We start from the raw sequence: 26,063 nt of genomic DNA on the forward strand, positions 1-26,063 counted from the left end.
GGGGGAGGAGAAGGGGGGGAGGAGAAGGGGGGGAGGAGAAGGGGGGGAGGAGAAGGGGGGAGGAGAAGGGGGGAGGAGAAGGGGGGGAGGAGAAGGGGGGGAGGAGAAGGGGGGGAGGAGAAGGGGGGGAGGAGAAGGGGGGGAGGAGAAGGGGGGGGAGGAGAAGGGGGGGAGGAGAAAGGGGGGAAGGAGAAGTGGGGAAGGAGAAGGGGGGGAAAGGAGAAGGGGGGGTAGGAAAGGAGAAGGGGGGAGGAAAGGAGAAGGGGGGAGGAAAGGAGAAGGGGGGAGGAAAGGAGAAGGGGGGAGGAAAGGAGAAGGGGGGGAGGAAAGGAGAAGGGGGGGAGGAAAGGAGAAGGGGGGGAGGAAAGGAGAAGGGGGGGAGGAAAGGAGAAGGGGGGGAAGGAGAGAGGGGGGAAAGGAGAAGGGGGGAAAGGAGAAGGGGGGAAAGGAGAAGGGGGGGAAAGGAGAAGGGGGGAAAGGAGAAGGGGGGGAAAGGAGAAGGGGGGGAAAGGAGAAGGGGGGGAAAGGAGAAGGGGGGGAGGAAAGGAGAAGGGGGGAGGAAAGGAGAAGGGGGGGAGGAAAGGAGAAGGGGGGGAGGAAAGGAGAAGGGGGGAGGAAAGGAGAAGGGGGAGGGAGGCTGAACGGGCCAGGCCCGGTCGGGCCCAAGACTTCGGGCAGGGCCCGTCCCCAGCACCAGATTTACAGGTAGGTGGCGTTGGATCGGGTCCGCGGGGAGGGGGGGGGCGGTCGGGAGCACGGGTAGGGTCGGGGGGGGGGGGGGGGAGGAGGGAGGTCGGGTTGGTTTGGGTAGGGGGGGAGGGAGGGAGCGCGGGTCGGGTCGGGTCGGTTCGGTTCGGTTTGGGTCGGGGGAGGGGGTGGGGGCAGGGGGAGGTCGGGTCGGGGTGGGGCGGTTCGTGTCGGGGGAGGGAGGTCAGGTTGGGTCGGGTTTGGTCCGGGTGGAGGGGGGGGGGTTCGGGAGCGCGGGTCGGGTTTGGGGGGCAGAGGGAGGTCGGTTCGGGTCGGGGGGCGGGGAGGGAGGGAAAGGGAGGTCAGGTCGGGTGGGGGGGGAGCGCGGGTCGGGTCCAGTCCGGGGAGTCGGGTCGGGTCCGGGGGCGGAGCGGGGAAGCGGGAGCCGAGTCGGGGCGGGAGGAAGCAGGAACTGGGCGTGGGAGGCAGCCTTATGCACGCAGCTCCAGTGAGGCCATTCGGCCAGGGCGAGGGGCTGCGTGCTTCGGGCCCCTCCCACACAGTTTTGCGCGCCTGGAGCTACTGCACATGCGCGCCCACTGTAGCGCGCATGTGCAGAGGTCCCGGCACTGTTTTTAGCGCAGGGACCTAGCTCCGCCCCCTACAGCTCGTGCTGCGCCACGCCCGACTCCAGAGGACCAGCAGGGAGCCGGAGAATCTGCAAGTTTTTTTTAGGCGCACTTTGTGGCGCGAGAAACGGGCGTCCAGGTCCGGGCTGCGCTGTTCTAGGCGCGGCCCCAAACTTGGGCCCTACATAAATAGCAAGGAATAAAAGATCTCTTTGCTCCTGTCCCTCCCTGCCCCAGGTTTGACCTGTCGGTATTCTGGGTGTGTTGTATGGATCGGGAGCCAAAAGTCTGACTGTAATGCAATCAGCGGCGTTGCATGTTGGTACTCCTCTCCGCGCCGATACGTCCCATCGCCACACAAACAACGAGTCGAGGTCCCTGCCCGTTCTTTCACCGCGGAGGGTTAAATCGTGGCGAAAACACGGTCGCAAACTTCTCAAAAATCTGACCCATAGTTTAAAGCCAGTTATGCACCAGGGAACTGCATTAAACTGATCAAAACAAATCAATACAAAACAGTTTTCTTCCATACAGCAAACATACCTACCAGTCTGCTTTTTCCATAATGTCCAGCACATCAACTAATTCACAGCAAGCAATAAATATTGTGAGCACACATGAGAAATGGTGCACGAGGGAGGAGGGCTTTAGATTGCTGAGGCATTGGGACCATTTCTGAGGCAGATAGGACCTGTACAAGCCGGATGGGTTGCACCTCAATAGAGCCGGGACTAATATTCTCGTTAGGGTGTTTGCTAGTGCTGTTGGGGAGGGTTTAAATTAGCTTGGCAGGGGGATGGAAACCTGAGAATAAATTCAGTAGAAAAGCAAAGCTGAAATTGGAAAGCAGAAAAGTAGAAAGTAAATTTCAAAGACAAAGGAAACAAGGGCTAGAAAATAGACAAGAAGGAACTTTGGCAGTGCTAAATGGTATATACTTCAATGCATGGAGAAAAGGGAATAAGACAGATGAGCTGAGAGCACAGATAGACACTTGGGAGTATGATATTATAGCTATTACAGAGACATGGTTGAAAGAGGGGCAGGTATGGCAGCTCCACATTCCTGGTTGCAGGGTTTTAGAGAGGCGGGTAAAAAAGGAGGGCGGGGGTCGCAGTGTTGATTAAAGAAACAATTACAGCTGTGAGGACATATTGGAAGGATCATCAAATGAGGCCATATGGGTCAAATTTGAAAACAGAAAAGAGGCGATCACACTGCTGGGAGTGTACTATATACCTCCAAACAGCCAGAGGGAGGTAAAAGAGCAACTATGTAGACAAATTTCAGAGATGTGCAAAAATTACAGGGCAGTAATAGTGGGGAATTTCAACTACCCTAATATTAACTGGGAAAATGCGAGTGTGAAAGGTATAGAGGGTGCGGAATTTATAAAATCCATTCAGGAGATCTTTTTTAGCCAGTATGTAGCATGCGCAACAAGGGAGGGGGCAGTTCTAGACTTAGTTTTAGGGAATGAAGCTGGGCAGGTGGAAGGAATAGCAGTGGGGGAGCATTTTGGTGCTAGTGATCACAATTCAGTTAGCTTTCGGGTAGTTATGGAAAAGGACAAAGATAAACCAGGAATAAAAGTTCTCAATTGGGGGAAAGCCAATTTTGCTAAACTGAGAGGTGATTTAGCCATAGTGGACTGGAAACAGCTACTTCAAGGTAAATCAGTGTCAGAGCAGTGGGAGGCAATCAAGGAGGAGAGCCTGAGGGTACAGAGCAAGTATGTTCCCTTAAAGAAAAAGGGTGGTGATATATATAGCTCCACCTGTGGACTACCAGTGCTGTGTACAAATAAAGAGGGAACAGGTCAACTGACTAGAGTTCCGGAGTGTTCTGTCATCTTAAGGTTGTGTGTGTTTGTGAGTTGCACTAAAGATATAACAATGGCTATGAGAATGGGATAATCGGGGGAAAAAAAGCTGCAATTTTTGTTGGTGGAGGATTCAGCCAACCGACAGAGACTTTGAGAGCTTCTCTGTTTTGATTAACAGCTACAAATCCAAGATAAATTACAAGCACACTTGTCTGAACTGCCAGAATCCAGATGGCTGCACTTATGGGAATAATAGGGCATTTGGGGGAGTTTCAACGTGACCGTGAAAGTTTCAGAGCGTATGTGGAGTGGCTAGAAATGTTTTTCACCGCAAATATCATCAAAGTCCCGAATGATGAAAACCATAACCAGGTGGTGTTGGAAAGACAACGGGCGATTTTCTTACCTGAAGCAGGGCCCAAGGTGCATGACACCCTGAAAAATTTGCTTGTGCCTGTCAAGCCAAAGGACACAATTCTTAAGCAGATTCAGCACTACAATCCTGAGCCAAGGAAATTGCTGAAAGTTATCGTTTTGGAATAAGAGATCAGTTAACCGAAGAAAATATCAGTGAGTACATTGTTGCATTAAAAAAGCTATCTATTCACTAATTTTGGAAACTTTCAGGACCAAGCATTGTGTGACCGCTTTGTTTATGGGATGTAAAATGATGCGATTAGAAGAAAGTTATTAACAACTCCTAACTTGACTTTTGATTTAACTTATCAGACAGCTATGTCAATGGACGACCAATATTTCTGAGAATTTCATACTACTTCCAGTCGTCAGACAACCGAGGTGATTCACCTACAGGTTAAAAGTAAAAGACAACTGGCCCCAAGGTCTCAGAAACTGGCAATGGTAACAGAGCATTGAAGTCCTGCTATCGGTGCCTGGGACAACACATTGCTCAAAGTTGTCCATATGTGAAGGCAGAGAGTTTCATTTGCAGGAAAACTGAGCATCTTGCGAAGGCATGCCGACTGAAGGGTAAACCAGCTTTCAAAGCTATAAGTAGAAATCCCTAAAGACTACATAGCATGGAAGAAAAACAACAGGATGAGGAGGTTTTAGAGCTACACATCATCAGGAGCAGGAGATTAACTAACAGAGATTCGAAAAGTATCATAATCCACATAGATGTTGCAGGAACCAAGATACCCATGGAAATCGACACTGGTGCATCAGTGAGTGTAGTACCGGAGTTGCTACACCTCGACAAATTGCGTGATTTCCCACTGGAGAAATCCAAGATAGAGCTGCGTGGCTACGTGGGAGAGAACATTCCTGTGGTAGGTCGTATCACCGTATCGGTGAAATACAACAATCAATTTCAGAGTTTGCCTCTATTAGTAGTGGCAGGAGACAAGCCTGCCTTACTCGGAAGAAATTGTTTGGGATCACTGAAGCTGGATTGGAGTGAGGTTTTGAGAGTTGAAACGAGATTTGCATCAAAGGATGATGTCATCAAGAATTATCCGAAGGTGTTCTGCCAAACAGGCAGTCCGATCCAAGGCTTCAAGGTGAATGTCAGGGTACAGAAGGACGCTAGATTGGTTTACTGCAAGCCACGTCCCGTACCATATGCACTCAAGGAGAAAGTTGAGCAAGAACTCAAAAGACTAGAGACTGAGAACATTATTTCTTAGATCGATGTAATTGGGCTATATCCATTGTTGTTGCACCTAAGTCCGATAGTAAGGTAAGATTGTGTGGTGATTATAAAGTAACTGTACACCAGGTTCTAGAGAGTAATGTCCCCAATACACTGCCAAATGTAGAAGAATTGTTCACAACACTGACAGGTGGTCAGATGTTCTCAAAGTTGCATCTTACGAATGCCTACTTACAGCTTGAACTAGTTGAGTCCAAATCATGCTTGACTATAAATACTCATCTAGGCTTATATCAATTTAATAGGCTACCATTTGGAGTGTCTTCCGCCCCTGCCATATTCCAAGGGGTGATGAACCAGATTTTAAGGTATTGAAGGGGTAGTATGTTATTTAGATAACATATTAATTTCAGCACCAAATAGATAAATTCATAACATATTGAATGAAGTCCTCAAACGGCTAGAGAAGCACAGGGTACGAGGGTCTGCTCGCAGGTGTGAGTTATTTCAAAACTCTGTAGAGTACTTGGGGTACATAGTAGTCAAAGATGGTTTACATCCAACCAAGGGATAGCTGGATGCAATCAGAAATGCACTCACTCCCAAGAATGTCACTGAACTTCGATCATTTTTTGGGTCTTTTGAACTATTATGGGAAGTGCCTATCAAATTTGGCTACAGTATTATATCCACTGAATGAGCTATTGAAAAAACAGGTCCATTGGAAGTGGTCAGAAGAATGCGATACTACAGTCAAGGAGTGTAAAAGCAAATTGGTTCACTATGACATATCTAAGGAGATCATATCTCCGTATGCAGTTGGGGCAGTGATCTCTCATGTACTACATAGTGGGGAGGAGAAACCAATTGCTTTTGCTTCATACACTCTCAGTGCCAGTGAGCGTAATTATGCGCAAATCAAAAGGGAAGCTTTGGCATTAATTTTTGGGTTCAAGAAGTTCCACAAATACTTGTATAGTTGTAAGTTTACCATCGTTACGAACCATAAGCCCCTGACTGCAATCCTCCATCCAAAGTCTCCAGTTCCAACATTAGCTGCAGCCCGAATGCAGAGATGGGCTTTGATTTTGTCAGCATATACATATGATATTGAATACAGACTGATTAGCTGATCACAGTAGTGCTGATGATATGTTTAGATTGCCTTCCCCATCACAAGTTACACCTGATAGGGAACAAGTGTTCTATTTTTCATACACTGATGAACTGCCAGTCACAGCTGAAGAGATTGGTAGAGCAACCAAACGTGACCCAGTTATGTCAAAGGTGTATGATTATATTGCAAATGGACAGGTAACAGACAAAAATATTTATCCATTCTTTATTCGTAGGACTGAATTATCAGTCGATAAAGATTGTACCATGTAGGGTGCAAGAGCAGTTATACCAAATAAATTCAGGTCCAAATTATTAGGAGACCTCCATGACCAGCACCCGGGAATGTGCTTGACTAAAAATTTTGCACAGTTACTTACGGTGGCCAGGTCTAGATAAAGATATAGAGCACATCATCAGTCGATGTAAGACATGTCAATCGGTAAGCAAGAAAACACCATCAGTACTATTACAGCCATGGAAATGACCTCCCAGGGTGTGGCAAAGGCTACATATCGATTTTGCTGAGCTAGAAGAACAACAATTGTTCATTATGATTGATAGACATTCGAAGTGGGTCGAGGTGTTACCAATGTGGAAAATAACAACAAAAAACACCGAACATTTTACGAAGATTATTTTCTTCATTTGGCCTCCCTGAAGAAATTGTTTCTGATAATGGACCACAATTTGTTCAGAAGAATTTGCACAGTTCATGAGCAAAAATGGTGTGAAACATACCAACGTTCTACCGTTCCACCCTGCTTCAAATGGTGCAGCAGAGCGCACAGTACAAATTGTAAAACGTACCCTCTACAAACAGATGTTGGATCCAAACCCAAAGAAACGACAGTTGTCATTGGACCACAAATTGGCTAATTTTCTAATTAGGTATCATAATACTCCTCGTACAACTACTGGTAGAACACCAGCAGGGTTATTTCTCAAATGACAGCCACAACCCAGATTCTTGTTGTTAAAACCAAACTTGGCAGTCCGTAGAAGAGAAACAATTAAGACATAGAGAATCATGATAGAGGTAGAGTAAAAGAGAGAAATGTGAAATTAAATCAGAAGATGAGAGTGAAGAACCATCACCATAAATGGTTAAAGTCATTACCAGGAAGAATGTGAAGAAAAGTGGTCCTGGCACATATTTGGTCAAGATGTTTGATCATGGACAGGTTAGGTTTGTTCACATTGATCATATTTCACCTACAGACCTGAAAGTAGTTGAAGGTGAGAATGATTCAATTATTTCTGACTCATCAGATAGTTTTGATACACCAGTAGCATATCCTATATCCAAAGTACTAGAAACAACTCCAAGAGAAAGTCAGAATTTAAGTCCGAGTCCGAGTCAGGCAGACAAACAGTCTGAAGTTAGAGAGAGTTCAAATGGAAATCAAGGGCATCCCTTGGAGGAAAACTTTCCTCCGGTTCAGTCTCGAATGACTTTAAATTGAACACCATGTTTGGAAGATTCTGTTCGAGAGCGAAGGGATCCTCTTCAAAATAGAAAACAAGTGGATAATCTTGATTTGTAAACATAGCAAAATAAGTCCATATCTTTTGTTATGTATAACCATTCAACTTATGTATGATTATTTTATTATAATTACTTCTTCATTAAGGAGGGAGAAGTGTAATATATATAGCTCCACCGATTGTGGCACTGCAGCCAGTGCTGTGTACAAATAAAGAGGGAACAGGTCACCTGACTAGAGTTCTGGAGTGTTCTGCCATCTTAAGGTTGTGTGTGTTTGTGAGTTGTACTAAAGATATAACAGGTGGGACAAACAAATCTACAGCCCCCTAGATCTCAAGGGACATACAGGGCAGAATGGAGAAAAAAAAGGGAGGCTTATGACAGATACAGAGGATTCAATGCGGCAGTAAATCTAGAGGAGTATAGAAAGTACAGGGGTGCAATTAAAAAGGACATTAGGAATGCAAAGAGAAAGCATGAAAAAATGTAAAAAAAGTAAAACTCAAAGATGTTTTATAAATACATTAAGAGCAAGAGGATAATTAGAGAAAAAGTGGGGCCTATTAGAGACCAAAAAGGTAATGGGTGTGTGGAGGCAGAAGACGTGGGTATGGTTCTGAATGAATACCTTGCATCAGTTTTCACAAAAGAGAGGGGCGATGCAGACATTGCAATCAGGGAGCAGGAGTGTTACATATTAGATGAAATAAACATAGTGAGAGAGGAAGTATTAAGGGGCTTAGCAGCTTTGAAAGTATATAAAAAAAGCAGACAAAAAGCAGGAAACTATAGTCCAGTTAGCCTAACATCTGTGGTTGGGAAAATGTTGGAGTCCATTATTAAAGAAGCAGTAGCAGGACATTTAGAAAAGCAAAATTCGGTCAGGCAGAGTCAGTATGGATTTATGAAGGGGAAGTCATGTTTGACAAATCTGCTGGAGTTCTTTGAGGATGTAACGAACAGGGAGGATAAAGGGGAACCAGCGGATGTGGTGTATTTGGATTTCCAGAAGGCATTTGACAAGGTGCCACATAAAAGGTTACTGCACAAGATAAAAGTTCACGGGGTTGGGGGTAATATTTTAGCATGGATAGAGGATTGGCTAACTAACAGAGAACAGAGAGTCGGATAAATGGCTCATTCTCTGGTTGGCAACCAGTAACTAGTGGGGTGCCGCAGGGATCAGAGTTGGGACCCCAACTATTTGCAATTTATATTAACGACTTGGAAGAAGGGACTGAGTGTAACGTAGCCAAGTTTGCTGATGATACAATGATGGGATAAAGCAATGAGTGAGGAGGACAGAAAAAATCTGCAAAAGGACATAGACAGGCTAAGGGAGTGGGCAAAAATTTGGCAGATGGAGTATAATGTTGGAAAGTGTGAGGTCATGCACTTTGGCAGAAAAAAAATCAAAGAGCAAGTTATTATTTAAATGGAGAAAGATTGCAAAGTGCTGCAGTACAGCGGGACCTGGAGGTACTTGTGCATGAAACACAAAAGGATAGTAGGCAGGTACAGCAAGTGATCAGGAAGGCCAATGGTACCTTGGCCTTTATTACAAAAGGGATGGAGTATAAAAGCAGGGAAGTCTTGCCACAGTTATATAAGGTATTGGTGAGGCCACTGCATGCAGTTTTGGCTTCCATATTTACGAAAGGATATACTTGCTTTGGAGGCAGTTCAGAGAAGGTTCACTAGGTTGATTCTTGGGATGAGGGGCTTGACTTATGAGGAAAGGTTGAATAGGTTGGACCTCTACTCATTGGAATTCAGAAGAATAAGAGGTGATCTTATCGAAACATATAAGATTATGAGGGAGCTTGACAAGCTGGATGCAGAGAGGATGTTTCCACTGATGGGGGAGACTAGAACTAGAAGGCATGATCTTAGAATAAGGGGCCGACCATTTAAAACAGAGATGAGGAGAAATTTCTTCTCTCAAAGGGTTGTAAATCTGTGGAATTCATTGCCTCAGAGAAATGTGGCAGTTGGGACATTGAATAAATTTAAGACAGAAATAGACAGTTTCTTAAACGATAAGAGGATAAGGGGTTATGGGGAGTGGGCGGGGAAGTGGAGCTGTGTCCATGATCAGATCAGCCATGATCTTATTGAATGGCAGAGCAGGCTCGAGAGGCTGTATGGCCTACTCCTGTTCCTATTTCTTATGTTCTTATGTGCTTATAAATCCCCAGGCTCGCATGAAATGTATTCCAGGCTGTTAGGAGAAGCAAAGGAGGAAATAGCAGAGGCTCTGACATCATTTTCCAATCCTCTCTGGCTACAGGTGTGGTGCCAGAGGACTGGAGGACTGCTAATGTTGTATCGTTGTTTAAAAAGAGAAAGGGATAGACTGAGTAATTACAGGCCAGTCAGCCTAACCTCGGTGGTGGGAAAATTATTGGAAATAATTTTGAGGGACAGGATAAACCTTTATTTAGAAAGACACAGATCAATCATTTACAGCCAGCATGGATTTGTTAAGGGAAGATAATGTCTGATTAACTTAATAAAATTTTTCGAAGCAGTAACATGGAAGTTCGATGAGGGTAGTGTGTTTGATGCGTTGTAGATGGATTTTAGCAAGGCTTTTGATAAGGTCCCACATGGCAGACTGGTTACGAAAGTAAAAGCCCATGGGATCCAGGGCAAAGCAGCAAGTTGGATCCAGGAGGCAGGAAGCAAAGGGTAATGGTTGATGGGTTTGTGTGTGACTGGAAGGATGTTTCCAGTGGGGTTCCGCAGGGCTCAGTACTAGGTCCTTTGCTTTTTGTGGTATATATCATTGGTCTAGACTTGAATATAGGGGACATGATTAAGAAGTTTGCAGATGATACAAAAATAGGCTGTGTGGTTGATAATGAAGAAAGCTGCAGACTGCTGGAGGATATCAATGAACTGGTCAGGTGGGCAGAACAGTGGCAAATGGCATTCAATCCGGAGAAGGATGAGGTAATGCATTTGGGGAGGGCAAACAAGGCAAGGTGTTATGTATGTAACAACTCGATAGACTGAATACTATAAACTAATACAGGTACAAACCTGGCTCTGCTTCATTAGGGCCCAAAATGATTACATTACATGATGGCTTGCCTTTTATACATGGACCGCACATATGTGCGTACAGCCCAAAGACCTCTGATAGTGGCGCCACCTGGTGGCTAGTAACCCCAAGCAAACATACATGACAATATAACCCTTTAAGTTATGAGTAACAGTCTTTTTACAAATTGAGACGGTCCGGGGCTTTCCGCTCCACAGTTGATCGTCTCAGTTCAACTCCAGCGTTGGGCGAACGTTCTGAGTCTGTTATGACTGGGGGCTGGATAGCCGCTCTGATGGGAGTGGCAATGACCATGTCAGGGATTGAAAGTCCACATTCATTGATGACAGCGGAGTCCTCTGATGACTGAGGGTAGGTTGGTTGGTCACTGATTGTGTCTTCTTCAGACTGTTTCAGTTCATCCGTGTGCCGCAGCTTTATCTGATCAACATGTTTCCTGCATGTTTGCCCATTCTTGAACTTGACGATAAACACTCTGTTACCCTCCTTGGCTGTAACATTACTGGTGTTACCCTCCTTGGCCGTAACAATACCGGTGATGCACTTGGGACTTTGACCATAATTTAGTACATACACAGGATCGTTAACACAAATGTCGTGTGACACAGCAGTGCGATCATGATACCACTGCTGACTTTGACGTCTGTATTCAACATGATCATTCAAGTCAGGGTGGACAAGAGAGAGCTTGGTCTTGAGACCTCTCTTCATCAATAGTTCAGCAGGGGAGACCCCAGTAAGCATGTGGGGTCTTGTCCTGAAACTAAGCAATGTGATTGACAAGCGAGCCTGCAGTGAACCTTGAGTTATAAGTTTCATACTCTGCTTGATGGTTTGGACAGCACGCTCTGCTTGACCATTAGATGCAGGTTTGAATGGTACTGACCTCACGTTTGATACCATTGAGTTTCATGAACTCTTGAAACCCCAGACTAGTAAAGCAAAGTCTGTTGTCGCTTACAACAATGTTGGGCAGACCATGAGTAGGAAACAGGACACGAAGGCTCTCAATGGATGTACCGGATGACATGATTATACACTTTTGGTTATAGATGTAGATTTGCATTTACTCTGTACAGCCACCAGAGGGCTCATTCCCTGGAGTCCCAAGGGATCGCAGAATCCCTTGGGAGCACAGATATTTAAGGAGGCTTCACAGGTTGGAGAGGCACTCTGGAGACCTGCAATAAAAGATTAAGGTCACGCTTTACTTTGAGCTCACAGTGTTCAGTCTGACTCTTTCTCCATACACAACAACTGACGACAAGATACAGATAGCGAACCCAAAGATGCAGAGAACAGTGGGCATCCTGGAAAAATTATCGGAGGGAGATGATTGGGAAACTTTTGTGAAGTGCCTCGACCAGTACTTCGTGGCCAACGAGCTAGATGGGGAAGAGAGTGCTGTCAAACGAAGGGTGATTCTCCTCACCGTCTGTGGGGCACCAACGTATGGCCTCATGAAGAATCTGCTCACTCCAGCGAAACCCACGGAGAAATCATACGACGATTTGTGCACACTGGTCCGAGAGCATTTGAACCCGAAGGAAAGCATTCTGATGGCGAGGTACCGGTTCGACACCTACAAAAGGTCTGAAGGCCAGGAAGTGGCGAGTTATGTCGCCGAACTAAGACACCTTGCAGGACATTGTGAATTTGAAGGACATTTGGAGCACATGCTCAGAGACTTTTTCGTACTCGGCACTGACCACGAAACCATACTTCGAAAACTTTTCACTGTAGAGACCCCAACCTTGAGTAAGGCCACAGCGATAGCCCAGGCGTTCATTGCCACCAGTGACAATACTAAGCAAATCTCTAGCACACAAATGCTGCTACAAATACTGTGAACAAAGTGATGTTGTTTTCGAATCGTAACGTACAGAGCAGGTCACACATACCTGCAGCTGCACATCAGCAGATGTCTCAGAGCCCACCATCAATGGTGATGAATGCAAGGCCATTAACACCTTCTTGGCGCTGCGGGGGTGATCATTGTTTCCATTCATGCCGATTCAAAGAGTACGTTTGCAAGGGCTGTGGAACAATGGGACACTTCCAATGAGCGTGCAGGCGAGTTGCAAAGCCTATTAAACCTGCAAACCACCATGTTGCAGAGGAGGACAGATCCACAGAGGATCACGATGAACCAAAGCCTCAGATCGAGGAAACATAGAAACATAGAAAATAGGTGCAGGAGTAGGCCATTCGGCCCTTCTAGCCTGCACCGCCATTTAATGAGTTCATGGCTGAACATTCAACTTCAGTACCCCATTCCTGCTTTCTCGCCATACCCCTTGATCCCCCTAGTAGTAAGGACCTCATCTAACTCCTTTTTGAATATATTTAGTGAATTGGCCTCAACAACGTTCTGTGGTAGAGAATTCCACAGGTTCACCACTCTCTGGGTGAAGAAGTTCCTCCGCATCTCGGTCCTAAATGGCTTACCCCTCATCCTTAGACTGTGACCTCTGGTTCTGGACTTCCCAACATTGGGAACATTCTTCCTGCATCTAACCTGTCTAACCCTGTCAGAATTTTAAATGTTTCTATGAGGTCCCCTCTCATTCTTCTGAACTCCAGTGAATACAAGCCCAGTTGATCCAGTCTTTCTTGATAGGTCAGTCCCGCCATCCCGGGAATCAGTCTGGTGAACCTTCGCTGCACTCCCTCAATAGCAAGAATGTCCTTCCTCAGGTTAGGAGACCAAAACTGTACACAATACTCCAGGTGTGGCCTCACCAATGCCCTGTACAACTGTAGCAACACCTCCCTGCCCCTGTACTCAAATCCCCTTGCTATGAAGGCCAACATGCCATTTGCTTTCTTAACCGCCTGCTGCACCTGCATGCCAACCTTCAATGACTGATGTACCATGACACCCAGGTCTCTTTGCACCTCCCCTTTTCCTAATCTGTCACCATTCAGATAATAGTCTGTCTCTCTGTTTTTACCACCAAAGTGGCTAACCTCACATTTATCCACATTATACTTCATCTGCCATGCATTTGCCCACTCACCTAACCTATCCAAGTCGCTCTGCAGCCTCACAGCATCCTCCTCGCAGCTCACACTGCCACCCAACTTAGTGTCATCCGCAAATTTGGAGATACTACATTTAATCCCCTCATCTAAATCATTAATGTACAGTGTAAACAGCTGGGGCCCCAGCACAGAACCTTGCGGTACCCCACTAGTCACTGCCTGCCATTCTGAAAAGTACCCATTTACTCCTACTCTTTGCTTCCTGTCTGACAGCCAGTTCTCAATCCATGTCAGTACACTACCCCCAATCCCATGTGCTCTAACTTTGCACATCAATCTCTTGTGTGGGACCTTGTCGAACGCCTTCTGAAAGTCCTTCAATCGGCCTTCAATCCCATCAATTTCCCCAACACAATTTCCCGGCTAATAAGGATTTCCCTCAGTTCCTCCTCCTTACTAGACCCCCCGACCCCTTTTATAACCGGAAGGTTGTTCGTGTCCTCCTTCGTGAATACCGAACCAAAGTACTTGTTCAATTGGTCCGCCATTTCTTTGTTCCCCGTTATGACTTCCCCTGATTCTGACTGCAGGGGACCTACGTTTGTCTTTACTAACCTTTTTCTCTTTACATATCTATAGAAACTTTTGCAATCCGTCTTAATGTTCCCTGCAAGCTTCTTCTCATACTCCATTTTCCCTGCCCTAATCAAACCCTTTGTCCTCCTCTGCTGAGTTCTAAATTTCTCCCAGTCCCCAGGTTCGCTGCTATTTCTGGCCAATTTGTATGCCACTTCCTTGGCTTTAATACTATCCCTGATTTCCCTTGATAGCCACGGTTGAGCCACCTTCCCTTTTTTATTTTTATGCCAGACAGGAATGTACAATTGTTGTAGTTCATCCATGCGGTCTCTAAATGTCTGCCATTGCCCATCCACAGTCAACCCCTTAAGTATCATTCGCCAATCCATCCCAGCCAATTCACGCCTCATACCTTCAAAGTTAGCCTTCTTTAAGTTCTGGACCATGGTCTCTGAATTAACGGTTTCATTCTCCATCCCAATGCAGAATTCCACCATATTATGGTCACTCTTCCCCAAGGGGCCTCGCACAACGAGATTGCTAATTAATCCTCTCTCATTACATAACACCCAGTCTAAGATGGCCTCCCCCCTAGTTGGTTCCTCGACATATTGGTCTAAAAAACCATCCCTTATGCACTCCAGAAAATCCTCCTCCACCGTATTGCTTCCAGTTTGGTTAGCCCAATCTATGTGCATATTAAAGTCACCCATTATAACTGCTGCACCTTTATTGCACGCACCCCTAATTTCATGTTTGATGCCCTCCCCAACATCACTACTACTGTTTGGAGGTCTGTACACAACTCCCACTAACGTTTTTTGCCCTTTGGTGTTCTGCAGCTCTACCCATATAGATTCCACATCATCCAAGCTAATGTCCTTCCTAACTATTGCCTTAATCTCCTCCTTAACCAGCAATGCTACCCCACCTCCTTTTCCTTTTATTCTATCCTTCCTGAATGTTGAATACCCCTGGATGTTGAGTTCCCAGCCCTGATCATCCTGGAGCCACGTCTCCGTAATCCCAATCACATCATATTTGTTAACATCTATTTGCACAGTTAATTCATCCACCTTATTGCGGATACTCCTTGCATTAAGACACAAAGCCTTTAGGCTTGTTTTTTTAACACCCTCTGTCCTTTTAGAATTTTGCTGTACAATGGCCCTTTTTGTTCTTTGCCTTGGGTTTCTCTGCCCTCCACTTTTCCTCATCTCCTTTCTGTCTTTTGTTTTTGCCTCCTTTTTGTTTCCCTCTATCTCCCTGCATTGGTTCCCATCCCCCTGCCATATTAGTTTAACTCCTCCCCAACAGCACTAGCAAACACTCCCCCGAGGACATTGGTTCCGATTCTGCCCAGGAGGCAGAGGTACATGGGGTGCACACATTCATCACAATTTGTCCCCTGATAATGTTGAACTAAATGGACTCCCATTGTCAGTGGAGCTGGACACATGCGCGAGCCAGTCCACCATGGGCAAAATGACTTTCGAAAGGTTGTGGTGCAACAAGACCTCAAGGCCAGTCTTAACTCCAGTTCGCACGAAACTGAGAACTTACATGAAAGAACTGATTCCTGTAATCAGTAGTGCTACCGTAAAGGTCTCCAATGAAGGAGCGGTGCACAAGCTACCACCCTGGGTGGGACTGGGCGATGGTCCCACGCTGCTCGGCAGGAGCTGGCTGGAAATGATACGCTGGAACTGGGACGACGTCCGAGCGCGATCGCCCACTGACGACACTTCATGAACCCAGGTCTTCAACAAATTTCCTTCGCTGTTCGAACCAGGCATCAGAAAATTCCAAGGAGCAAAAGTGCAGATCCACCTAATTCTGGGAGCGTGGCCCAATCATCACAAGGCAAGAGCAGTGTCATGATGAGAGAAAGGGTAGAGATTGAGCTAGACCAGCTGCAAAGAGAGGGCATAATTTCCCCAATCGAGTTCAAAGAATGGACCAGTCCTATCGTCCCAGTCCTCAAAGGAGACGGCACCGTCAGAATCTGTGGCGATTACAAGGTAACTATCAATCGTTTCTCCCTGCAGGACCAATATCCACTACCAAAGGTCACAACCGCTTTGCAACTCTGGCAGGAGGAAAGACGTTCACGAAGCTGCATCTGACTTTAGCCTACATGACGCAGGAACTGGAGGAATCATCGAAGGCCCTCACCTGCATCAACACGCACAAATGTCTTTTTGTTTATAACAGATGCTCGTTTGGAATCCGATCAGCGGCGGCGATATTCCAGAGAAACATGGCAAGCTTACTGACGTCAGTCCCGCACACCGTGGTCTTCCAGGACGACATCTTTATCACAGGTCGGAACACAGTCGAGCACCTGCAGAACCTGGAGGAGGTTCTTAATCGACTCAACCGCGTGGGGCTCAGGTTAAAACGCTCGAAGTGCGTTTTCCTGGCGCCTGAAGTGGAGTTCTTGGGAAGGAGGATTGTGGCGGACAGCATCAGGCCCACCAACTCGAAGACAGAGGCAATCGAGAACGCACCGAGGCCACAGAACGTGACGGAGCTGCGGTCGTTTCTGGGACTCTTGAACTACTTTGGTAACTTCTTACCGGGTCTCAGCACCCTGCTCGAACCACTGCATGTCTTACTACGAAAAGGAGACAAATGGGTTTGGGGCAAAAGCCAAGAAAATGCCTTTGTAAAAGCGAGAAAATTGTTATGCTCAAACAAATTACTTGTGTTGTATGATCCATGTATGCATTTGGTACTAGCATGTGATGCATCGTCATATGGCGTCGGGTGTGTATTGCAACAAGCCAATGATTTCAGGAAACTGCAACCAGTTGCTTATGCATCTAGGAGTCTGTCTAATGCTGAGAGAGCCTACAGCATGATTGAGAAAAAAGCATTAGCGTGTGTCTATGGGGTAAAGAAAATGCATCAATACCTGTTTGGGCTAAAATTCGAATTGGAAACTGACCATAAGCCACTTATATCCCTGTTCTCAGAGAGTAAAGGGATAAACACCAACGCATCGGCCCACATCCAGAGATGGGCGCTCATGTTGTCCGCATACAACTACGGCATCTGCCACAGGCCAGGCACAGAATACGGCACCGATGCTCTGAGTAGGCGGCCATTGCCCACCACGGGGGTGGAAATGGCACAGCCCACAGATCTAGCCATAGCTATGGAAGCATTTGAGAGAGAACAATCACGCGTCACTGCCCGGCAGATCAAAACCTGGACAAGCCAGGACCCTTTATTATCTCAGGTCAAAAGCTGTGTGCTTCACGGGAGCTGGTCCAGTGTCCCAGTGGAAATGCAGGAAGAGATAAAGCCGTTCCAGCGGCACAAAGATGAAATGTCTATACAGTCAGACTGCCTTCTGTGGGGCAATCGAGTAGTGGTTCCCAAGAAGGGCAGAGACACCTTCATCAATGACCTCCACAGTACCCACCCAGGCATTATAATAATGAAAGCGATAGCCATATCCCACATGTGATGGCCCGGTATCGATGCGGACTTAGAGTCCTGCATTCACAGATGTAATACATGCTCGCAGTTAAGCGATGTACCCAGGGAGGCGCCGCTAAGTTTATGGTCTTGGCCCTCCAAATCGTGGTCTAGGGTACACGTCGACTATGCAGGCCCGTTCTTGGGTAAAATGTTCCTTGTGGTTGTAGACGCGTACTCCAAGTGGATTGAATGTGAGATAATGTCGGCTAGCACGTCCACTGCCTCTACTGAAAGCCTGCGGGCCATGTTTGCCACACACAGCCTACCTGATGTCCTGGTGAGCGACAACGGGCCATGTTTTACCAGTGCTGAGTTCAAAGAATTCATGACCCGTAACGGGATCAAACATGTCACATCTGTCCCATTTAAACCAGCGTCCAATGGTCAGGCAGAGAGAGCAGTGCAAACCATCAAGCAAGGCTTGAAGAGGGTAACTGAAGGTTCACTGCAGACTCGCCTATCCCGATTCCTGCTCACCTACCGCATGAGACCCCACTCACTCACTGGGATCCCACCTGTTGAACTGCTCATGAAAAGAGCACTCAAGACAAGGCTCTCGTTAGTTCACCATGATCTACATGAACAGGTAGAGAGCAGGCGGCTTCAACAAAGTACATACCATGATAGCGCAAATGTATCATGCGAGATTGAAATCAATGATCCTGTATTTGTATTAAATTATGGACAAGGTCCCAAGTGGCTTCCTGGCACTGTCGTGGCCAAAGAGGGGAGCATGGTGTTTAGGGTCAAACTTTCAAATGGACTCATTCACCGGAAACACTTGGACCAAATCAAACTCAGATTCACGGACTATCCTGAGCAACCCACCCTGGACCCTACCTTTTTTGATCCCCCAACATACACACCAGTGGCAACCGGCAGCACAGTTAACCACAAAGCAGAATCCATCAACCACAGCAGGGCCCAACACACCAGGCAGCCCAGCAAGCCCAGCTGCACAGCAGCCCAGCGAGGGCCCAACAAGTGATTCAACAACACCAACTTTCACACCGAGGCAATCAACCAGGGCAAGAAGGGCCCCAGATCGACTCACATTGTAAATAGTTATATTATTGATTTGGGGGCGGGGGGGTGGGGCCGGGGGGGCGTGTTGGTATTTATGTAAACCTGCATTAACTCTGTACAGCCACCAGAAGGCTCATCCCCTGGAGTCCCAAGGGATCCCAGAATCTCTTGGGAGCACAGATATTTAAGGAGGCTTCATAGGTTGGAGAGGTACTCTGGAGACCTGCAATAAAAAACACTTTACTTTGAGCTCACAGTGTTCAGTCTGACTCTTTCTCCATACACAACACTATCCACTTGGAATATGCATCCACCACAACTAAAAACATCTTTCCTTGGAAGGGACCTGCAAAGTCAATGTGGATCCTGGACCATGGTTTAGATGGCCATGACCATAGACTCAGTGGAGATTCCGCTGGTGTTTTACTTAGCTGCATGCAAGTGTTGCACTGATGCACACATGATTCCAGATCAGAGTCAATTCCAGGCCACCATACATGAGACCTGGCAATGGCTTTCATCATGACAATACCAGGATGAGCGCTTTGTAGATCATGTACAAATTTCTCTCTTCCTTTCTTATGAATAACAGCATGATTATCCCACAATAAACAATCTGACTGAATGGATAGTTCATCTTTGCGACCGTTGAAAGGTTTGGTCTCATCACCCATTTGCTTGGATATAGCAGACCAATCACTAAGGACAGAACGTTTCACAATCGATAAAATTGGGTCCTGGTTGTTCCAGGTCTTAACTTGTTGAGCCGTGACAGGGGTTCCTTCACTTTCAAAAGCATCCATAACTAACAGTAGGTCTGCAGGTTGTGGCGTCTCCACCTCCGGTGTGGGCAACGGCAGACGGCTCAGTGCATCGGCACAATTCTCGGTGCCAGGTCTGTGGCAAATGACATAATCATAGGCAGATAATGTTAGCACCCACCTCTGGATGTGGGACGATGCATTGGTATTGATTTCATTGTTTTCAGAAAACAAAGTTATGAGTGCTTGTGATCTGTTTCCAGTTCAAACCGAAGACCAAACAGATACTGATGCATCTTTTTAACCCCATACACACAGACTAATACTTCTTTTTCTACCATGCTGTAGGCTCTTTCCACCTTTGACAAACTTTTAGAAGCATATGCAACAGGTTGTAGCTTACCCGACTCATTAGCTTGTTGGAACACGCCACCAACCCCATATGACAAAGTATCACAGGCCAATACTAGACACTTACATGGATCATAATGTACCAGCAGCTTGTTAGAGCAAACCTCTTCCAGGTTGTTCAGATATTCGGCGGTGTCACGACCTGTGACCAGAATATCATCTTGGAACATGACGGCTCTCGGGACGGACTTCAGTAGACTCTCCATGTTCCTCTGAAATATGGCTGCAGCCGAGCGAATTCTGAAAGGACACTTGTTAGTAGCATTCTCAAAAGCTCTATCTTGAGACGCACCCCAAACTCAGTTGTCGCCTTTTCTTGGCAGCATGTGCAGTGGCTCTAATGAAGTGCTCAATCTAGGTAGGAAATTACCGAAGTAGTTGAGTAGACCAAGGAACGAACGCAGCTCCGTCACATTCGGAGGCTTGGGTGCATTTTTGATGGCCTTGGTTTTTGAGCCCGTCGGCCTGATGCAGTCAGCAGCAATTTTCCTCTCCAGGAATTCAACTTCCGGTGCCATGAAGATGCACTTCGAATGTTTCAGTGCGAGTCCCACTTTGTCCAGACGATGTAGAACCTCTTCCAGGTTGTTCAGATATTCGGCGGTGTCACGACCTGTGACCAGGATATCATCTTGGAACACGACGGTTCTAGGGACGGACTTCAGTAGACTCTCCATGTTCCTCTGAAATATGGCTGCAGCCGAGCGAATTCTGAATGGACACTTGTTGTAGATAAACAGTTCTTTGTGATTGTTAATACACGCAAGTTTCTTCGACATCTCGACCAGCTCCTGTGTCATGTAGGCCAACGTCAGATCCAGTTTTGTGAATGACTTCCCCCCGGCTAGCATTGCAAACAGGTCATCAGCCTTCGGTAACGAGTACTGATCCTGTTTCGAAATTTGGGTGATCGTAACCATGTAGTCTCCACAAATCCTGACAGTGACATCACTCTTCAACATAGGAACAATGGGGCTGGCCCATTCATTAAATTCAACCAGTGTTATGACCCCTTCACGCTGGAGTCTGGCAAGTTCGATTTCGACCTTCCCCCTCATCATATCCGGAACCGCCCGAGCTTTATGATGGATGGGTCTTGCATCCAAGTCCATGTGAATCTGCGCTTTGGCTCCCGTGAAATTGCCGATGCCTAGTTCAAACAGCAAGGGGAACTTGCTCAGCACTTGAGCACATGGAGTATCATCCTCCGATGACAACGCTTTGATATCGTTCCAATTCCATTTGATTTTTTGTAGCCAATTCCTGCTGAACAGCGTTGGACCATTGCCTGGAACAATCCATAACGGTAAATCATGAACCGCACCATCATACGATACCTTGACTACTGCACTGCCAATCACTGTTATGAGTTCTTTAGTGTACGTACGCAACTTAGCATTGACTGGATTCAGCTTAGGCCTCACAGCCTTAGTATCCCACAGCTTGGCAAATGTCCTCTGGCTCATTATTGATTGACGCGTACCTATGTCCAATTCCATCAGTATCGGCACACCATTAAGTTTCACATTAATCATTATTGGCTGGCTCTTTGTTAGGAACGAATACAGTCCATACACTTCTTCCTCTGGCATCTCGAATTGCATATTCGGATCCACGCTATACTGGTCATCATCCTCCATGTGGTGTGTCGCAGCACGCTTGCTCAGTTGCGGACACATGCGCTGGAGATGCCCCAGTCTCAAACAGCCTTTACAAATATAGTGTTTAAACCGACACTGATGAGGCCGATGAGTGCCCCCACAATGCCAACACGGTGAAATCGGATTCATTCCCGTTGGCGGACTTTGGGTAAGCCACAGGTTTCGCATATGCAATCGAGTAGGCCCCGTCATATGCAGCTCTGCCAAACAACGATACAATCTTATTTACAGTACTTGCCGAGTTCCGTTTTTCGATGATATCTGCTTTAAGTTTTTGTCCATCGTAATGCATGCCTGGGCAATCGTGATGGCCTTGCTCAAATCCAACGTCTCCACCACCAGTAGCTTACACAGGATCACCTCATGGTTGATGCTGATTACAAAGAAGTCCCACAGCATGTCTCCCAATGCGTTTTTGAACTTACACGGTCCAGCTAGACGTCTTAGGTTGGCAACGAATTCCAACACATCCTGGCCCTCAGAGCGAACGTGCGTGTAGAATCGATATCATGAGATGATGATGCCTTCTTCTGGTTTGAGATTGTTACGTACCAGAGCACACAATTCCTCATAGTCCTTGTCCGTTGGACTTGCAGGCGAGAGAAGATTATTTATGAGTCCATAGATTTTCGGACTGCAAACCGTGAGGAAGACCGCCCTGCGCCTAACTGCGTCAGTGGGTTCCTCCATTTTGTTAGCCATGAAGTACTGGTCCAGGCGATCTACAAAATCTGCCCAGTCCTCTCCCTCCACGAATCTCTTCAGGATTCCAATTGTGCTCATTTTTGCATGCGAAGGTTCTTAAGTTACCTCATCGCCAAATGTTATGTATGTAACAACTCGATAGATTTGAATACTGTAAACTAACACAGATACAAACCTGGCTCTGCTTTATTAGGGCCCAAAGTGATTACATTACATGATGGCTTGCCTTTTATACCTGGGCCGCACACACGTGCGTACAGACCAATGACCTCAGACAGTGGCGCCCACCTGGTGGCTAGTAACCCCAAGCATACATACATGACACAAGGGAATACACATTAAAAGGTAGGACACTGAGAAATGTAGTAGAACAAAGGGACCTTGGAGTGCAGGTCCACAGATCCCTGAAGGTAGCAGGTCAGGTAGATAAGGTGGTGAAGAAGGCATACGAATACTTGCTTTTATTAGTCGAGGCACAGAATACAAGAGTAGGAAGGTTATGCTTCAATTCTCTAAAACACTAGTAAGGCCACAGCTAGAGTACTATGTGCAGTTCTGGTCACCTCATTACAGGAAAGATGTGATTGCATTGGAGATTTATGAGGATGTTGCCTGGTCTGGAAAATTTTAGCTATGAGAAAAGATTGAATAGGCTGGGTTTGTTTTCCTTGGAACAGAGGAGTCAGAGGGGTGACCTTATTGAGGTGTATAAAATGATGAGGGGCCTAGATAGAGTGGATAGGAAGGACCTATTTCCCTTGGCAGAGGAGTCAACAACCAGGAGATATTGATTTAAAGTAATTGGTAAGAGGTTTAGAGGAGATATTAGGGGAAATTTCTTCACCCAGACAGTGGTGGGGGTCTGGAACTCATAGCCTGAAAGGCTGGTAGAGGCAGAAACTCTCACCACTTATAAAGGGTGCTTGGATGTGCATTTGAAGTGCTGTAACCTGCACGGCTATGGACTAAGAACTGGAAAGTGGGATGAGGCTGGATAGCTGTTTGTCGGCCGGCATGGACACGACAGGCCGAAATGGCCTCCTTCCATGCCGTAAATTTCTATGATTCTATGAATTCTGATTATCCCGACCTAAATTGAATGTGACCTTGCTTGGAACCTTATTTTTCTCAGCAAACAGATGGATGTACAAATGATTGCAAAATAAAAATCATTTTAAACAGGGCAAATATAAATAGAGTTTTGATTTTCCTCAACATCTGTACAGTCTTAGCTCTGTTTTCAGCTTTATCTCCAAATCAATTTCAAGTTGACTACGAAATAGAAATGCCAAGTAGCGGCAGTTACCTTGCATGTTAATAATTAATAATAAGATCTGGAACATTTTTTGTGCATTTTTTTTTTTATATACAGTGTATCAACTTACTTTGTTTTAATAATCCAATGTCGCCTTTTCTTTTTCTCCGAGCTCGAACGTGGTTGTTCTGAGTTACTTTCAGCATCTTCAGCTCTCCTTGTTTCTCTTCCTAAATTGCATAAATGACATTCTGTTGAACCGGTCACTGAGTTACACTGTACCACTTTCTTTTGGTTTTGAAGGTTCCACTCACCATGCAAGTTAGCAACCGTAACCCATGACCATTAGTAAGCAGAACCTGCCCCGCCCTCATCCACAATCCTAACTAATCCTCAGAAACCAGAACAAACAAGCTGACTAATCCCTGGCCAAATTGCTGCTAGCCAAGCTCAGTCGTGCCAAATCAGCTGGATGCATCAATGTGCATCTCCTACAAGCACCATGTAATCCAAATATACAATGGTCCCAATTTTTAGTCGACTTCCAGTGGAAACGGGGCAGTAGCAGAACTTACTGCCCTGTTCCCGCTCAACCCACTATTTTCCTGAGGGCCTTCACCAGGTCGGCCCAGCACCGGCCTGCTTCAGGCAGAAGCCTATTTATAGAAACATAGAAATTAAGTGCAGGAGCAGGCCATTCGGCCCTTCGAGCCTGCACCGCCATTCAATAAGATCATGGCTGATCATTCAACCTCAGTACCACTTTCCTGTTTTCTCTCCATACCCCTTGATCCCTTTGAATGGCCTCAACAACTTTCTACGGTAGAGAATTCTACAGGTTAACCACTCTGAGTGAAGAAGTTTCTCCTCATCTCGGTCCCAAATGGCTTACCCCTTATTCTTAGACTGTGACTCCTGGTTCTGGAAATCCCCAACAACAGGAACATTCTTCCTGCCTCTAACCTGTCCAATCCCGTCAGAATGTAATATGTTTCGATGAGATCCCCTCTCATTCTTCTAATATCCAGTGGATACAAGCCCAGTTGATCCAGTCTCTCCTCATATGTCAGTCCTGCCATCCCGGGAATCAGTCTGGTGAACCTTTGCTGCACTCCCTCAATAGAAAGAACATCCTTCCTCAGATTAGGAGACCAAAACTGAACACAATATTCTAGGTGTGACCTCACCAAGGCTCTGTACAACTGCAGTAAGACCACCCTGCTCCTGTACTCAAATCCTCTAGCTATGAAGGTCAACATGCCATTTGCCTTCTTCACCGCCTGCTGTACCTGCATGCCAACCTTCAATGCCTGATGTACCATGACACCCAGGTCTCATTGCACCTCCCCTTTTCCTAATCTGTCACCATTCAGATAATATTCTGTCTTCCTGTTTTTGCCACCAAAGTGGATAATCTCACATTTATCCACATTACACTGCATCTGCCATGCATTTGTCCACACACCTAACCTGTCAAAGTCACCCTGCAGCATCTTAGCATTCTCCTCACAGCTCACACCGCCACCCAGCTTAGTGTCATCTGCAAACTTGGAGATATTACATTTAATTCCTTCATCTAAATCATTGATGTATATTGTAAATAGCTGGGCTCCCAGCACTGAGCCCTGCGGCACCCCACTAGTCACTGCCTGCCATTCTGAAAAGGACCCGTTTATTCCAACTCTCTGCTTCCTGTCTGCCAACCAGTTTTCTATCCATGTCAATACATTCCTCCCAATACCATGTGCTTTAATTTTGCACCCTAATCTCTTGTGTGGGACCTTGTCAAAAGCCTTTTAAAAATACACCACATCCACTGGTTCTCCCTTGTCCACTCTACCAGTTACATCCTCAAAAAAGTCTAGAAGATTTGTCAAGCATGATTTCCCTTTCATAAATCCATGCTGACTTGGACCAATCCTGTCACTGCTTCCCAAATGCGCTGCTATTACATCTTTAATAATTGATTCCAACATTTTCCCCACTACCGATGTCAGGCTAACCAGTCTATAATTCCCTGTTTTCTCTCTCCCTCCTTTTTTAAAAAGTGGGTTTACATTAGCTACCCTCCAGTCCATAGGAACTGATCCAGAGTCTATAGAATGTTGGAAAATGATCACCAATGCATCCACTATTTCTAGGGCCACTTCCTTAAGTACTCTGGAATGCAGAATATCAGGCCCCGGGGATTTATCGGCCTTTAATCCCATCAATTTTCTAAACACAATTTCCTGACTAATAAGGATTTCCTTCAGTTCCTCCTTCTCACTAGACCCTCAGTTCCCGTGTATTTCCGGAAGGTTGTGCCTTCCTTAGTGAAGACAGAACCAAAGTATTTGTTCAATTGGTCTGCCATTTCATTGTTCCTCATTATAAATTCACCTGATTCTGACCACAAGGGACCAACGTTGGTCTTCACTAATCTTTTTCTCTTCACATATCTATAAACGCTTTTATAGTCAGTTTTCATGTTCCCTGCAAGCTTCTTCTCATATTCTATTTTCCCCCTCCTAATTAGACTCTTTGTCCTCCTCTGCTGAATTCTAAATTTTTCCCAGTCCTCAGGTTTGCTGCTTTTTCTGGCCAATTTATATGCCTCTTCCTTGGATTTAACACTATCCCTAATTCTCCTTGTTAGCCACGGTTGAGCTACCTTCCCCGTTTTATTTTTACTCCAGACAGGGATGTATAATTGTTGAAGTTCATCCATGTGGTCTATAAATGTCTGCCATTGCCTATCCACTGTCAACCCTTTAAGTATCA

General features: G+C 46.0%; 1 protein-coding gene across 1 annotated transcript in view; it reads right to left on the minus strand.

Annotated features, from left to right (window-relative positions):
• The window catches only part of l3mbtl3 (L3MBTL histone methyl-lysine binding protein 3), a 238,339-nt gene that overhangs the window by 157,336 nt on the left and 54,940 nt on the right, over window positions 1-26,063 (minus strand). Inside the window, exon 6 of the mRNA XM_070885259.1 lies at window positions 23,431-23,530. Coding sequence (XP_070741360.1) covers window positions 23,431-23,530 — 100 coding nt within the window. The remainder of the gene's footprint in view (window positions 1-23,430; window positions 23,531-26,063) is intronic.

Source organism: Pristiophorus japonicus, chromosome 7 (genome assembly GCF_044704955.1).
Source record: "Pristiophorus japonicus isolate sPriJap1 chromosome 7, sPriJap1.hap1, whole genome shotgun sequence".
NCBI classification, from domain to species: domain Eukaryota; kingdom Metazoa; phylum Chordata; class Chondrichthyes; family Pristiophoridae; genus Pristiophorus; species Pristiophorus japonicus.